General features: G+C 45.0%; 1 protein-coding gene across 2 annotated transcripts; it reads left to right on the top strand.

Moving 5' to 3' along the window:
* The first annotated feature begins 10,196 nt into the window (after nt 1-10,196).
* LOC123413430 (protein INVOLVED IN DE NOVO 2-like) lies at nt 10,197-13,870 on the top strand. 2 transcript variants are annotated; one of them, XM_045106363.1, is made up of 7 exons: nt 10,197-10,342; nt 10,574-11,506; nt 11,633-11,814; nt 12,104-12,193; nt 12,286-12,573; nt 12,703-12,915; nt 13,328-13,870. In XM_045106363.1, exons 2-7 carry the CDS (start codon nt 10,606-10,608, stop codon nt 13,547-13,549), a joined length of 1,896 nt encoding a protein of 631 aa, XP_044962298.1. In that variant the 5' UTR covers nt 10,197-10,342; nt 10,574-10,605; the 3' UTR covers nt 13,550-13,870. The 2 variants fall into 2 exon arrangements, with proteins under 2 accessions (XP_044962298.1, XP_044962299.1); XM_045106364.1 differs by having other exon boundaries at nt 10,208-10,342; nt 10,558-11,506.
* The last annotated feature ends 247 nt before the right edge of the window (nt 13,871-14,117 follow it).

The raw sequence follows: 14,117 nt of genomic DNA, 5'->3' as shown, positions 1-14,117 counted from the left end.
CAAGGGTAACAAGATGAGCTTTTATCGTAGATATGAGATTGTCCATCTACATCATGTCATCTTGCTTAAGGCGTTACTCTGTTCTCTTGAACTTAATACAGTAGATGCATGCTGAATAGCGGTCGACGTGTGGAGTAATAGTAGTAGATGGAGAAAGTATCGGTCTACTTGTTTTGGACGTGATGCCTATAGATATAATCATTGCCTTAGATAACGTCACGACTTTGTGCGGTTCTATCAATTGCTCGACAGTAATTCGTTCACCCACCGTCTACTTGCTTCCATGAGAGAAGCCACTAGTGAACACTACGACCCCCAGGTCTATTCACAACTATCGTCTCCACTTTCACTTTTACTTTGCTTTGTTTACTTTTTGCTTTCAGTTCTCACGTTGCAAACAATCTATAAGGGATTGACAACCCCTTCATAGCGTTGGGTGCAAGCTCTTTGTGTTTGTGCATGTACTTGTGACTTGGCGCGCGAGCCTCCCACTGGATCGATACCTTGGTTCTAAAATGAGGGAAATACTTATCGTCGCTGTGCTACATCACCCTTTCCTCTTCAAGGGAACACCAACGCAAGGCTCCAAGGCCGCGGGGAAATCCTTTGCATATTTGCCAAGGAAGTCCCTATAGGCGTAGCTCGTGACAGAAGGATTCCTGGCGCCGTTGTCAGGGAAGGTCTGTTGTCACAGTAGCAGCGAGTTTGTCGATTCCACGGCGTAGGGGATGGTGCACGCGGCAACAGCAGGCGACACAACAGCAACGATCGTCGGCGACGGCAACAAGCAAGCAACATAGCAACGGCAACAACATGCAGGCCATCAGCAAGCAGCGCTAGCAGCTAAATAGCACAAGATACATCAAGCAACTAACATCAGCTACAGCATCTACAACAACATGCCAACACGACAAGCAAGGCAAGGCAGCGCAGCAAATCGGGACAAGCAACAGCTATCTAGCAACTAGCGGCAGCAACTAGCAATAGCAGAAGCAAACAACTACAGGCGGCAACGGCAAGCTAGCAACTGCACGCAAGCACGCTAGCAAGCAAGCTACAGCAGCCTAACAGCAACTACAGACAGCATAAGCAGCACCATCGGCTACACAACAGCAGCAGCTTCGGCACAGCAACAGGAGCAGCACGGCAGCGCAGCAACAGGGCGGCAGCTAGCAGCAACGGCATGGGCAGCAAGCAGGCCAACAGCTAGCAGGAGGAGGAGGTCGGGACCTTCGAGGCTGCTGGCGCGCGAGCTGGCGTCCGGCGGGGGCGAGCACGACGGGGCGGCGTCGGCTAAGGGTCTCGGGAGGCGCGCACGGCCTGGAGGCGGCAAGGTCGGCGAGGAACTGCAGGCGGGCTGCGGCGGCGCATAGAGGAGAGGACACAGGCGGCTTGGGCGACCGGAATCGGCACGGCGGCGGAGGACGGCCATGGCGTGGGGAGAGCTCGGCCTGGGGCAAGCCGGCGCCGGGGCGAGGCGGCGCGCGGTGGCTGTCTTGCAGGGAGGCGGGCAACTCGAGGGGAACAACAGCGAGGCCTGGCGGGCGACACAGCGGGGCGCGCGGGAACGGGGGCCAGCACGAGGCAGCTCGGCGGGCGATGCAGGCCGGCGGCGGCGCGCAGGGCACGCGGGGAGGCGGAGGCCCCGAGGAGAACGACGGCAGGGGAGAAAGGATCACGGGAGGACGAGGGGTTCGGCTGAGGGGAAGGCAGATGGGATCGGGGCAGAGGAGAGGGACGAGGGAGAGGGGATCGCTAGGGCAGGGGAGTCTTGGGCCTGAGCCTGGCCGGCTCCTCCTTCCCTCTCTCTATTTTTTTAATTTTTTTAAAAACAGAAAACCCAAATAAAAGAAAAGCTTTTAACAAAATTAAAAAAACGCTTTTGGCTCCTTTGAATTTTTTTTTACCCCAACTTTAAGAATAGCTTGGGCATCTTTTTAAAAGAAATAAAATGAAACCTTTTGAAGAATAAAATAAAACCTTTTTTATTTAAAGAATAAAATAAAAGCTCTTTAAAGGAGAAAGAAAATGAGACTGTTTTAAAATAAAACAAGAGGAGAAATAAAATAAAAACCCAAGGGGTTGGCCCCACATTTAATAAAAGGATTTTTTAAAAGAAGACAAACTTTTTTAATTAGGGGTTAAAACTGAAATCTTTTACACAACCACAAAATAGAAAGAGAGGAGAGAAGGGTTTAGGTCCGCGGTGTAAGAGGGTTTAAAGCGGCTCTGTTGCACCCACTCTCATCACGCCAACAAACGACGTCGCACTCACAAAGCACTCACACTCCAACAACAAGGAGCAACAAGCAACACAGAAAAAAAAAAGTTGACATGATGCCATGCAGGATGCCATGATGCAAACTACATGATGATGCAACCAATAAAACTAATCACACAACGGAAACGGAAATAAAGGGGAATATTCTGGAACATCGGCATCGGGTTGTCATAGCAGGGGACACCTACTTGTTGATCCTAGGAGTCCTCCTGCATATGTTATTCGTTGTGTGTGTAAAAAGAGGACTTCGAGGATCAACAAGTAGGTGTCCCCTTCCCTGACGCAAGCAAAAGACGTGGACCTGCACACACACAAATAACTTTGCTCCCAATGAGTACAGAGAGGTTATCAATCTCTCTGACCTTGTAGTTTGCAAAGGATCAAAATACAAGCGGGAAAAGTGATAGTGATTGCAACGAAAAAGTAAATGAAAACAGTAAATGATGGAGGTGTAAGCAATGGTGGTGATATGGACCGGAGTCACATGATGTTCACTAGTGATGTCTCTCTCCCAAAAGACGATAAACAAATATGCTTGGGTAAACAAATTACAGTTGGGCAATTGATAGAATTATAAACGCACCGCAATGCTAATTATGCTACTTGAAAGTTAGAGGCTCAATAGTGATGGGCACTACGCCAAGACAAGTAGACCGTTTATTCATCCGCATCTCCTTACTAATCATCGAACTTGAGATATCTATCCAGAACATCTCGCTGGTATTAAGTTGCGAGCCCCACCCAAAGTGTAAACTCAAAGCAACAGACAAATGCATTAACGAACTATGTGTAAGGTAAACAATCCTTGCAACCGTGGTCACAAGCACCATTATTGTTTTCTCCCTGGTGGCAACAGCACATCCCCTAGTCTCATGTTTCTGTCACTCAAGTTAGACATTAGGGAGTATGAACCCACAATCATGCATAACGCTCTCTCTTGGAGTTAGAATCTACTACTCGGCCAAAGCAATACAAAACAACGGAGAACATGCATGAATCACTAAAGAACATAATATAAAAAGATAATCATATATATAACTCATAACAATCTGAACATAATCTCATAATCCATCGGATCCCAACAAACCGAGCATAGCAATATCATGAAGATTACATAGATGCCTTGATCATGTATGGCAGCTCACAAGGGCTAATCATTGAAGTACAAGATTGGAGAGAAAACATCACATAGCTACTGGTCATGGACTCATGGTCCAAGGAGGACTACTCACGGCACGTCCGAAAAGCGTCCATGACGGTGGAGAAGCTCGCGGAGGTCAATCCTCCCTCCGACAGGGTGCCGGGAATAGGTCTCTTGACGCTCCCGATCTCGGAAACGATGCGGCGGCAAAACGATGGAGAAATTCGCGATTCTGGATGTGATGGAAGGATTTCCTCATGGAGGAGTAAATATAGGCCAAAGGAGGGCGTTAGAGGAGGTGGGACCCACCGAGGCGGCCTGTGGGCGCGACCAGGGGCCAGGCCGCGCCCGGAGGTCGCCTCGGTAGGCCGTGGTCCCCCTCTGGCCCATCTTTGGCGATCCGGAAGCTTCCGTTACGCTGATTTTTATATATTTTTCTTGGGATTTTTGGGGCTCCGGAAAATTGGGTAAAAGCCCTTGCAAAAAAGACAACAGCAGAAAGAAACTCGCACTCGGTGCACTGAGTTAGTAGGTTAGTCTAAATATGTGTAAAAAGATATAAAAGTGTAGAAAAACATATAACAATGTCATCCAAAAGATCATGGAACAAACAGAAATTATAGATACGTTTGGGACGTATCAATTGACAACCTCTCTGTACTCGTTGGGAGCAAAGTTATTTGTGTGTGTGTAGGTCCACGTCTTCTCCTTGTGCCAGGGCAGGGGACACCTATTTGTTGAGGACACCTATTTGTTGATCCTCGGAGTCCTCCTGGTTCGATAACCTTACAGTCTCCGTGTAAGGGAAAACTTATTGCTGACTACATCTCCACGTTCCACTTGGGGTAACCAACGAGGAGTGAGAAATATATTCATCAACTCGTCATCAGTTGGTGGCGGATATTCCTGGAAGATCCTGGGCCGGCGTGGCCCTCGTCATGTAGATGGTGACCTGACGGGGCGGCTCTCGTAATTCCTCGGAGATTTCCGCCTTGGGGAAGCCCCCAAGTCTCCCATCGTAGAGGGGGCATATCGACTCTTTGTCCCCCATGTATGACTCACCATCGGAGTTAACAGGGGTATCTCCGCCGACCGCCGGCTCGTCCGGGAGGCTGATCCCTTGCGTAAAGTTGACGAAGACATGGTGCCGCCCAGCTTGACGTTGGGCGGGTTGGGCGAGTCGAGCCGGCTCGACGATGTTGGTGCAGATGTCCGGCTCGAGAATAGACACGTCGATTTTACCGATGAAGACGTGCATCTTGTCGAAGGGGACCCGGTATCCAGACTCAATTGAATCGGCCTAGGGACCCAAGCTCGAGTTGTCGATTTAGCGCTTTCCACGGCGGCTCTTGGTCATTAGACCAACCGCATAGCTCCCTAACCCTGTAAGGGCTCCCTTTGAGAACTCGACTCCATCGTGCGAGGGGCCCATGGTGGGCGCCAACTGTCGTGATTTTGTTACGACAGATGTCCTCGTGAGAGAACTTAGGTGTGAGGCCATCACCGCTATGTGGCGACTCAAAGGGGTCGACCGGGAACGAGAGACGAGTTTACCCAGGTTCAGCCCCTCCGATGGAGGTAAAAGCCTATGTCCTACTTTGTGTGTATTGATGATGATGTCGATTACAAGGGAGAGAATTCACTTGACCTATCTATCGATGGATTGTAACTTAACCTAATTGACCCCAGGGGCTCGCCTTTATATACAGGTCGAGACCCAGGGTTTAAAAGAGTCTCGGTCACGCTATGATTCGTGACCCGGTATGTCTCTAACTCGCCTTGCCTCTTATGCAAGAAAAATCCTAGCGACCTTCTATGTCATGGGCCTTGAGCCACCGTCTTCGTGTACTGGGCCACCAAACGGCTTACTTGGGTAAACCGTCTGGTACCTTCGGTCTTGTATGCTAGGGCCCATCTTGAGTACGAACGCTAAGCCGCCATGATAGTGACCCGACCCAATAGGGCGGGTTATACGGCGGGGTTATATCCCCAACAGTATGGAATGACAATAGTGGATCTCAACAATCTTGGGTACACAAACGAACCATTCGTCCTAGCCAATGATGTGGCGGAGGTTTTCTATGTGAAGAACATGTCTACCAAACCGAGAAAAAGAAAAGATAAGGAAGCGAATGCATCATACGATGAGCCAAAGCACCACATAGTTTTTTCAGGAAAAAGAAACATCGTGAGAGTGGAGAACGAGCCACACATGTCACAAGATTATGAAAAGTTTCATGAAATTCCTCCCTTCAAAGTGAGGGCTGACCCAAGCATCCTGTTAAATGGTGAAGATTATCCATGGTTATGACGCAATAAGCAATAAGATTATCCAAGCTTTGATCTATAATACCACTGCAATTACATGACAAAAAATGAAATCCCTTTGTAATAGACGAGTTTTCGTCCAAAACCAAGATACTTTAAAAGAGACTGTCCAATTTGTACACCAAGTGATTTTAGTTTTTGCCGTAACTCTCTTAACTTTTTAGAAAATGTTATGTGGGTGAAATTATTATACCATGTCAAGTTTCAACCTTTTGAGAGTTTATTTGTAGTGCTTTTCAATTTCAGGGGCATTTAGCTCAAAAAAATCATCAAATGCATGAAAAATATAAAATGAAGTCCAAAAAGGGTTGAAAATTGATGATGTGTCCGAAATCCTTACACTTCGAAAGAGATTGTCCACTTTGTACACAAAGTGCATTCATTTTTTACCGTAACCCTCTCAACTTTTTAGCACATGCTATGTGGGTGAAATTATGATACCATGCCAAGTTTCAACCTTTTCATAGTTCATTTGTAGTGCTTTTCAACTTTAGGGTCATTTAGCTCAAAAAATTACAATATTATTCAATAGGAAAAAGAATCAACTAAAAAGCTTTTATAAACCCTCTAGTTAAGATCTAAATAATATTAGCTTAAAATTTATGCAATTACAAATATTAAAGTGTTTTTTGTTAAAAACTTTAATACCAAAAAGAATTTTCATAAAGTTTAAAAAAAACTTTAATAGCAAAAAAATAACATACATTTTTTTAAATGCGAGCCTTCTAGGCCATCACGGTCTGCATACGACTAGAAACCCATATACACATGGCCCAGGATGCAGGCTCGCACGACAAGTAGGCCCAACTAGGGAGGGCTGAAGATTAGGCATTTATTGTCTGTTTAGAGAGGAGCTCACGACAGAAGCCGTAGCGGGGCTTATAAACCGCTGCGAGTGGCGTTCGCCTGGTGAAGTGGGACTAAAATTTCATTCCGCCTCGGCCGTGCCTGCACCACCCCTTTAGTCCCGTTGATGGCTCCAACCAGGACTAAAAGGGGGGCTTTAGTCCCGGTTGGAGCCACCAACCGGGACTAAAGCCTTTAGTCCCGGTTGATGGCTCCAACCGGGACTAAAGGTCGGCGTGCATAAACGGTCGCGCGGAAATGAAATCCCTACTTCTCCTGCCCCGATGCTGGCCGCCAGGCTGCCGCGACGTGCCCTGCCCCTCGCCGACACCTTCACCATGCCGTGCCTCTCGCCGACGCCCTCGCCGACACCCTCGCCGCGCCCTGTCCCTCGCCAACACCCTCGCCGCGCCCTGCCCCTCGCCGACGCCCACGCCTTCGTTGACACCCTCGCCGACGCCCACATCGACGCCCTCGCCGACACCCCTGCCGCCCGCCTTCCCTCCAACGAAGGGTGAGGCCACCTCTCTCACCTCACCTCCCCCTTCGGTGACCTTGCTCCAACGAGCCCCCGTGCCCCTCCCCGCGGTTCCTGACCGCGTCGCTCCGGCCTCTATAAGATAAGAAAATCCAGGCCCCTCTTTGGAGTGATTTAGCTTCTAGAAAATCAAGAACAAGAGATAGGCCATTTGCAGCAATAATGTTAGCAATTTTCCAAATTAAAGATTCTCGAACGACCTTAATAATCAGGTTGCCGGTCGCAAACTCAATTATTAGCCTCCTCTTGTGTAAACATGTTTTTGCTTTCTCTTCTGCATTTTTCAAAATCAGCATCTAATTTCAGCATTTCAGTGACAAGGCAACAAAAGACGTTTAATTATAATAGTACCATCTTTATGGGGATTAGCATAGTCGCATTGCAAGCAGGACTAATTGAAGTTTCAGTCAACAGATTTATAAATATATTATTATTCAGCCCATATCTTGGTAACAGCATCACACTTCATATACCAAGATGCATCCGCTTTGTTGTTGCCTCAAGAGATTAATATACCAAGTAAGCTTGCATGGATGTAATTTTCAACATAGGAACAACGGATCCATCAACCTCAAAGTTCAGGAATTAAGGATCCATCAAGTTCAAAATTATATAGTTGATAGAATCACATGGATGTGATCTAATTACACAAAGAATTGATGATATGGCAAGTAATACTTTACATCTAGCCAACAGAAAGACAAATGGCGCCATAATATTTTTTGAACACAGAAAATGTCTGACGATGATTATTGGGAGTGTGAACTCTGCGGCGATTATCGAGGTATGTACGACACGCCTCACCTGCGAGATGACATGTTCTTCACCATCAAGCTTGACGAGACCTTAGATGTTTGTACGATACACAATGATGACAAGTGTTTTTTCGTAATTAAGCATGACCCCTGTTTCTTTGCTTCAATGTGTAATTTCTGTTTTATATAATTCAACTAGTTCCTCCCATGCAATGCAAGAAGGTATGTCTTGGAGAGGCTCGGTTTCGAAGACCGCGAGAGTATGAAGACGAGGAGAGCTAACCCGAAGACTAAACATGGTCATACATTTCTGATCAAAGTAATGAATGCAATTATTAACACATAATTAGGGTGTTCAAATTGACAAGCTCTAGCCCATGCATATGGATTTCAGGAGGATATGGAAATAACCTTCGATCTTCGTCTTGAAGATCACATTGAAGGTAATATCGACATTTGAATGGATGTCGATATGCTTTCAGTTTTACCTTCATGTGAGTTTGTCAACCATATTTATCAAGTAGTTTGCACTCTATATTTAAAAATAGTTGATGTTCATTCATAGTAAATTTGTTAATCTATAATTTACAACTTATTTTCTTTCTTCGAGTGAAACACGGAACATAGTTGACACGACACACTACACTTATGGATCACATCTAACTTGGGAGGAGAAGAATGTTTTTATCACCCTTGTTATTGGTGTCCTGTTTGGTAGGGACAACTTCCCGTATAATATGGGACCTGACATAAATTATACTTCATACATGGCATCAGTGCATAGGTTGAGGGTTGCTGACATTAGCGCAAATATCTTGGTAAGAGTTGTTAATTAAGTACACTACTATTGCGTAAATGGTGTTGATTACATTGCTAACTAGGATACTATTATGTTCTTCAACAGAAACCACCAAATGATGTTGTGCCTCCGTTGATGCATGGCAAAGGTCATATGACAATTAAAAGCCCTTTGAGGGTTTAGTTCAATTTTCCATACTCGATTGAGCGCAAATCACAAGGACGACTTTAAATTAAAGCATGTAGAGAAATAAAGAAGGATCACAAGCCACAAATTGGAGACCGTTGGATCTTTCTGCTCATCACGAAGACATAGGTGTTATTTTGTTTTATGACATTTTACTTAAGAGAGAAGACTAAGTCCTATGAGAGAGAAGTTTTTCTGGTTTATATTAAATTGACATGATCGATTAGGACCATGATTATTATGATGTTTTCTGTTTTATGAGATTTTAACTTGATATGATTAAGATGACGATAAGCTATATGACATAATATTTGATTAAAGATGTAGCGCCTTAGCAGTAGCCCGGACACCCGCGTTACTGATAGTCAAAAAACCGACGTTGCTGCTAGAGTTTCCTCTAGTAGTGTCAATATGTGTAACGCGCCGGTCCACGGAGACGTTCACGGATAAACCCCCATCCGGGGACAAAAAAACTAAACCCAGGGCTTAACGTCGATTTGAATGAACAACATAAAATAAAAATGAAACCCTAAATGTAAAAGAATTGAAGGGTAAACACAAAAAGAAAAGGGTGAAACACAATATAAAACCCCTAAACCCCTCCTTTAAAAAAACAACGTCTGGCAGCTCGTGACGCGTGCCCTCCTTTTAGTCCTGGTTGTTGTTAGCAATCGGGACTAAAGGTCCTCGTGCCCTCGCGTCCCACAGCAGCCACGTGGAGCATCGTTAGGGCCGGTTCGTAACACAACCGGGACTAAAAGTTTCGCCCTTTTGTCCCGGTTATTTAGTTTCGGTTGGGGAATCAGAACTAAAGGCCCTATAGAACCCCGACTAATGGCTCGTTTTCCACTAATGCATTTGCACGTCACCATAGGTAAAAATGGTTAATAGCCCAATCACATCTATGCATGAACACCAAATCATTAAATTTAGAGACAATCTCTAAGAAACAATTCATTGGACTAGTAGTCTCTTAAGTTATTAAATAATGCTTTTACAATAACGTGTTAAGAAACGATGCATTGACACATGTCTAACGATAAGATATGCACGCATACATGGGTTAATAGAGGCGCGTGTATGCGCATATATATTGTAATGTATTTAAAACATTAATCATGTAGTAATTACATTCTACCTAATACTAATGCGTGATTTACTTCTTGCCCGATACTAACGTGCAATGGTGTAACGGAAAACGTACCCGCAGCCAATCTCCCGGCAGCATCTGATCCCTCCATTCTCTATCCGGCGGCTCAGATCCATGGCTGCATATGCATTCCGGCATCACCTCTCCGGTTCGAGCAGGAGCAGGTAATCCCAGTCCCCTCCCGAGCTCCACCACCATTCCCCTCCCCCCTCACTCCCGCAGGACCCTAGCCGCCGCCGCCGCCGCCGCCCCCCACCAGCCGGGCTTCTTCTCCTCCTCCCCGACCCCGGGTTCCTTCTCTGCCTCGGCGACCCAAAGGTGAGCATGCGCTGGTGGATGCGTTAGGCAGATCTCCCGAGTAGGCCTCCAACTCACATTTCAGAGACGGCGATTTCTTGCTGTATTCATTCAACACTTGTTGTTGCTTCTTCTCTTAATGGTCTGAACATGTGATGCCTAAAATCCAGAAGTTCCTGATCTGGTTTCGCCCTCCAAATTCCTTTTGCATACTCTTACTACTATTCTGTTCTCAGTCACTGTTTCCGGCAGGTTGTCAAAAAAAAAAAAAATCCTTCTCGGAGATGGAATACAGCTCAGACGACGATTCGGATATCAGCGACTCCGAGATCGACGAGTACGAAGGCAAGATTAACGCCCGTCTGATTTCAGGAGACTTAAAGTTCAGGAATGGCGATAGCTACGGTTGCCCATTCTGCACTGGCAAGAAGAACAAAGGTTACAACATGCAGAGCCTTCTTCAGCATTCCTCGGGGGTAGGCGCAGCGCCTAATCGGCCGGCAAAAGATAAAGCGTCGCACCGCGCCCTCGCCAAGCATTTGAAGAATGACGTTGCTAAACCTTCTGAGCCACAGCAACAGCAGCCGCAGCAGATTGTTGTGGAGCCGCAGCCTCTTCCAAACAGACATGAGAAGTTTGTGTGGCCCTGGATGGGTGTTCTAGTTAATGTACCTACTGAATGGAAGGACGGGCGTCAGGTTGGAGAAAGTGGTACTCGTTTGAAGGGGGAGCTGTCGCAATTTTGCCCGCTGAAGGTTATTCCTCTATGGAATTTCCGAGGCCATACAGGGAATGCTATTGTTGAGTTTGCAAAAGACTGGAATGGTTTCAGAAATGCACTTGCATTTGAACAGTACTTTGAGGCAGGCGGCTGTGGCAGAAGGGACTGGAAGCAAAACCAGAATCAGGGGTCAAAGCTTTTTGGATGGGTTGCAAGGGCTGAAGACTACAATCTTTCGGGGCTAATCGGGGACCACTTAAGGAAAAATGCTGACTTGAAAACTATCGATGACCTTGAGAATGAAGGAACACGCAAAAATAATAAACTTGTAGCTAATTTGGCTAACCAAATTGAGGTCAAGAATAAGTATTTAGAGGAGCTTGAACTTAGATACAATGAGACAACTGCGTCACTTGAGAAGATGATGGGGCAAAGGGAACAACGTCTCCAAGCGTATAATGAAGGTTTGTGTTAATATTTTATAGTCATTTCTTCTATATTGTACATGTGTCAAGATGCATGGTCTTCTGTCATCAGCATCTTTGTGTTTTCAGTTATCATTAATACTCAATAAAACTTGTTACTACTAGAAATTCGGAAGATGCAGCAGCTAGCTCGCAGACATTCTGAAAGAATTATTGATGAGAACCAAAATCTGCGTTCGGAACTGGAGTCCAAGATGAGTGAACTTAATGAAAGATCCAAAGAGCTTGATGACCTTTCTGCAAAAAGTTCTCATGACAGAAGTAATCTTGAGCAGGAGAAGCAGAAGGTCTGTGATTTTCTTGGCTCGGCATCTCATCTATTTTGCATCATCTTTAAACCTTTTGAAGTAGATCCAAGTGGCCCCAGTAACCCCGATATGTAGTGTTGAGCGCTTCGTGGGTGCATCAGACCAATACATATCTGAGTTAACGAAGATCACTCATAATACTAGTTCATAAGATTATCGGTCTGGCATCATTTTACATACTGTACTAAGGCACTAAAGTGCACAAGATTAGGTCCTGTTGCTTAGAAATATGCGTTCAACTTACTTTTTTTTATTTGCTTGAACTCAGAATGCTATTAAATCAAACCATCTTAAGTTGGCAACAGTGGAACAACAGAGAGCTAATGAGGATGTGGTGAAGCTTGTGAGAGATCAGAAGGTATACTGTCCTTGTTCTTTTTGTGTGATATGATGGTTTGATTTTTTGAACAATATGTCTTGCATCTTAGTCTTACTCTATGGAAACTGCAGAGAGAGAAAGTTGCTGCATTAAACAAGATCCTGGAGTTAGAACAGCAGTTGGAGGCAAAACAGACGCTTGAACTGGAAATACAGCAGCTGAAGGGCAAATTGGAAGTGATGAAGCATATGCCAGGTCATGAAGATTCAGAGGCGAAGGATAAAATCAATCAACTTAGTGAGGAGCTGCAAGATAAGATGGATGAACTGGATGCTATGGAGTCACTTAACCAAACTCTGGTTATTAAAGAAAGCAAAAGCAATACTGAGATGCAAGAAGCTCGGAAGGAGCTGGAAAATGTATATTCATTTTAATTCATTCAAACTGCGATGCGTATAGTGCTCTATGTTGCTTCAGCGACGTGATCTATCTACCTACTTAATTCTTCAGATCTTGTTTAATCTTCTCATCTACTGCATGTTCCACAGGGCTTGCTTAATCTTCCAGGCGGCGGAGCACATATAGGAATTAAGAGAATGGGCGAGCTTGATCTGAAAGCATTTTCAAATGCTCTCGGACAGAAGTTGTCGAAAGAGGAAGCAGAAGTTACTGCTGCCATTCTTTGTTCAAAGTGGGAAGCTGAAATTAGGAATCCAGAATGGCACCCTTTTAGGACTGTCATGGTTGACGGAAAGGAAGTGGTATGAATCTTCATTCGTAAAACTCCACTGCTTGCACATGCCTGAGTAGTTTGCTAGTGTTGAGTTACTAGTGGTACAAAACTTTCCTGACATTTGCTTATACATTTTTGGATTTCTTCTCTTGCAATATTTTGTCATTGCTTTTTAATGGTTGTGTTTTAGTTGTGTAATTGCTTTAAGTTAGTGCAGTTTGATCATTTTGGATATCGTTAAACCTCTTGTTCCACTATACTGTGCTAGTTCACAGTAATTCCGTAGCCACGGTAGGGTATGGTCCATCTTAAATGTTGGCTCCTATGCTATCATAATGTGTTATTTACTAATGGTATCCTGGGAATCATTTTCCTGCAAGTCTCATTACCTGGGTTATCTTGTTTTACTGTAATAATGATGTGTGAATGCTGCATTTTAGGAGAAAATCGATGCTGATGACACTAAGCTTCAAGAATTAAAAGATGAGCATGGCCAAGAAATCTATTCGTTGGTGACCAAGGCGCTGCGTGAGTACAACGCCAATAGCACCAGGTATCCCGTAGGAGAGCTGTGGAACTTCAGAGAAGAACGGAAGGCGTCTCTCAAGGAAGCCGTTCAGGTGGTCCTGAGGCAGTGGCGAACCACCAGGAGGAAGCGTTGATTGAGCCCAACCAATGTCGATTCTTTCCTCCTCGTATGGACATCGACATTAGCGGTGTGGTTTGATAAAATCTCTAGTGGCTATGTACGCCCATGTTGGATATAAGTTGAATAATAAATAATCCTGTTGTTTCAGTAGTAGTAGCATTAGTGAAGTATCTATCCATCTGTGTAAACAAGCTTGAATAAAGACTTGGAGTAGTATCAGCACCTGCAAGCACGCTATCAACCCGATCATCGGTGTCTGTTGGTAAGCGCCGCTGTATGCTTTGTTTCTGAGTTGCTGATAGTAATTCAGAGGAGTGTTTGTTTGTTGCCTGAATTAATGGTGACCTCCTGTACCAAGTATAGATACAGGAATGCATGAATTAGCACATCCACCTAAATACAATGATGCAAGTTACTGTGAGGCAACATTGATCTCCAATGAATAGAGAGGTACTATTTGAGAGTAAAAAAAAATCATTCTATGCCAAGGGGAAAAGGTACGGGGTAACATTTGTAAAAGATGGATTACCTCCCTATTACATCACCAGCCATATTAATCTGAAAGCGTAGACATCTCATTC

This window comes from Hordeum vulgare, chromosome 7H, assembly GCF_904849725.1.
Source record: "Hordeum vulgare subsp. vulgare chromosome 7H, MorexV3_pseudomolecules_assembly, whole genome shotgun sequence".
Lineage (NCBI taxonomy): Eukaryota > Viridiplantae > Streptophyta > Magnoliopsida > Poales > Poaceae > Hordeum > Hordeum vulgare.
The sequence above is the reverse complement of the archived record's forward strand: the minus strand, read 5'-3'. Positions and strand labels throughout refer to the sequence as shown.

Coding starts and splice junctions, on each gene's coding strand:
- LOC123413430 (XM_045106363.1), top strand. CDS start 10,606: ATGGAATACAGCTCAGACGACGATTCGGATATCAGCGACTCCGAGATC. Junction 11,507..11,632: donor TCTCCAAGCGTATAATGAAG/GTTTGTGTTAAT, acceptor TGTTACTACTAG/AAATTCGGAAGATGCAGCAG. Junction 12,574..12,702: donor CTCGGAAGGAGCTGGAAAAT/GTATATTCATTT, acceptor CATGTTCCACAG/GGCTTGCTTAATCTTCCAGG.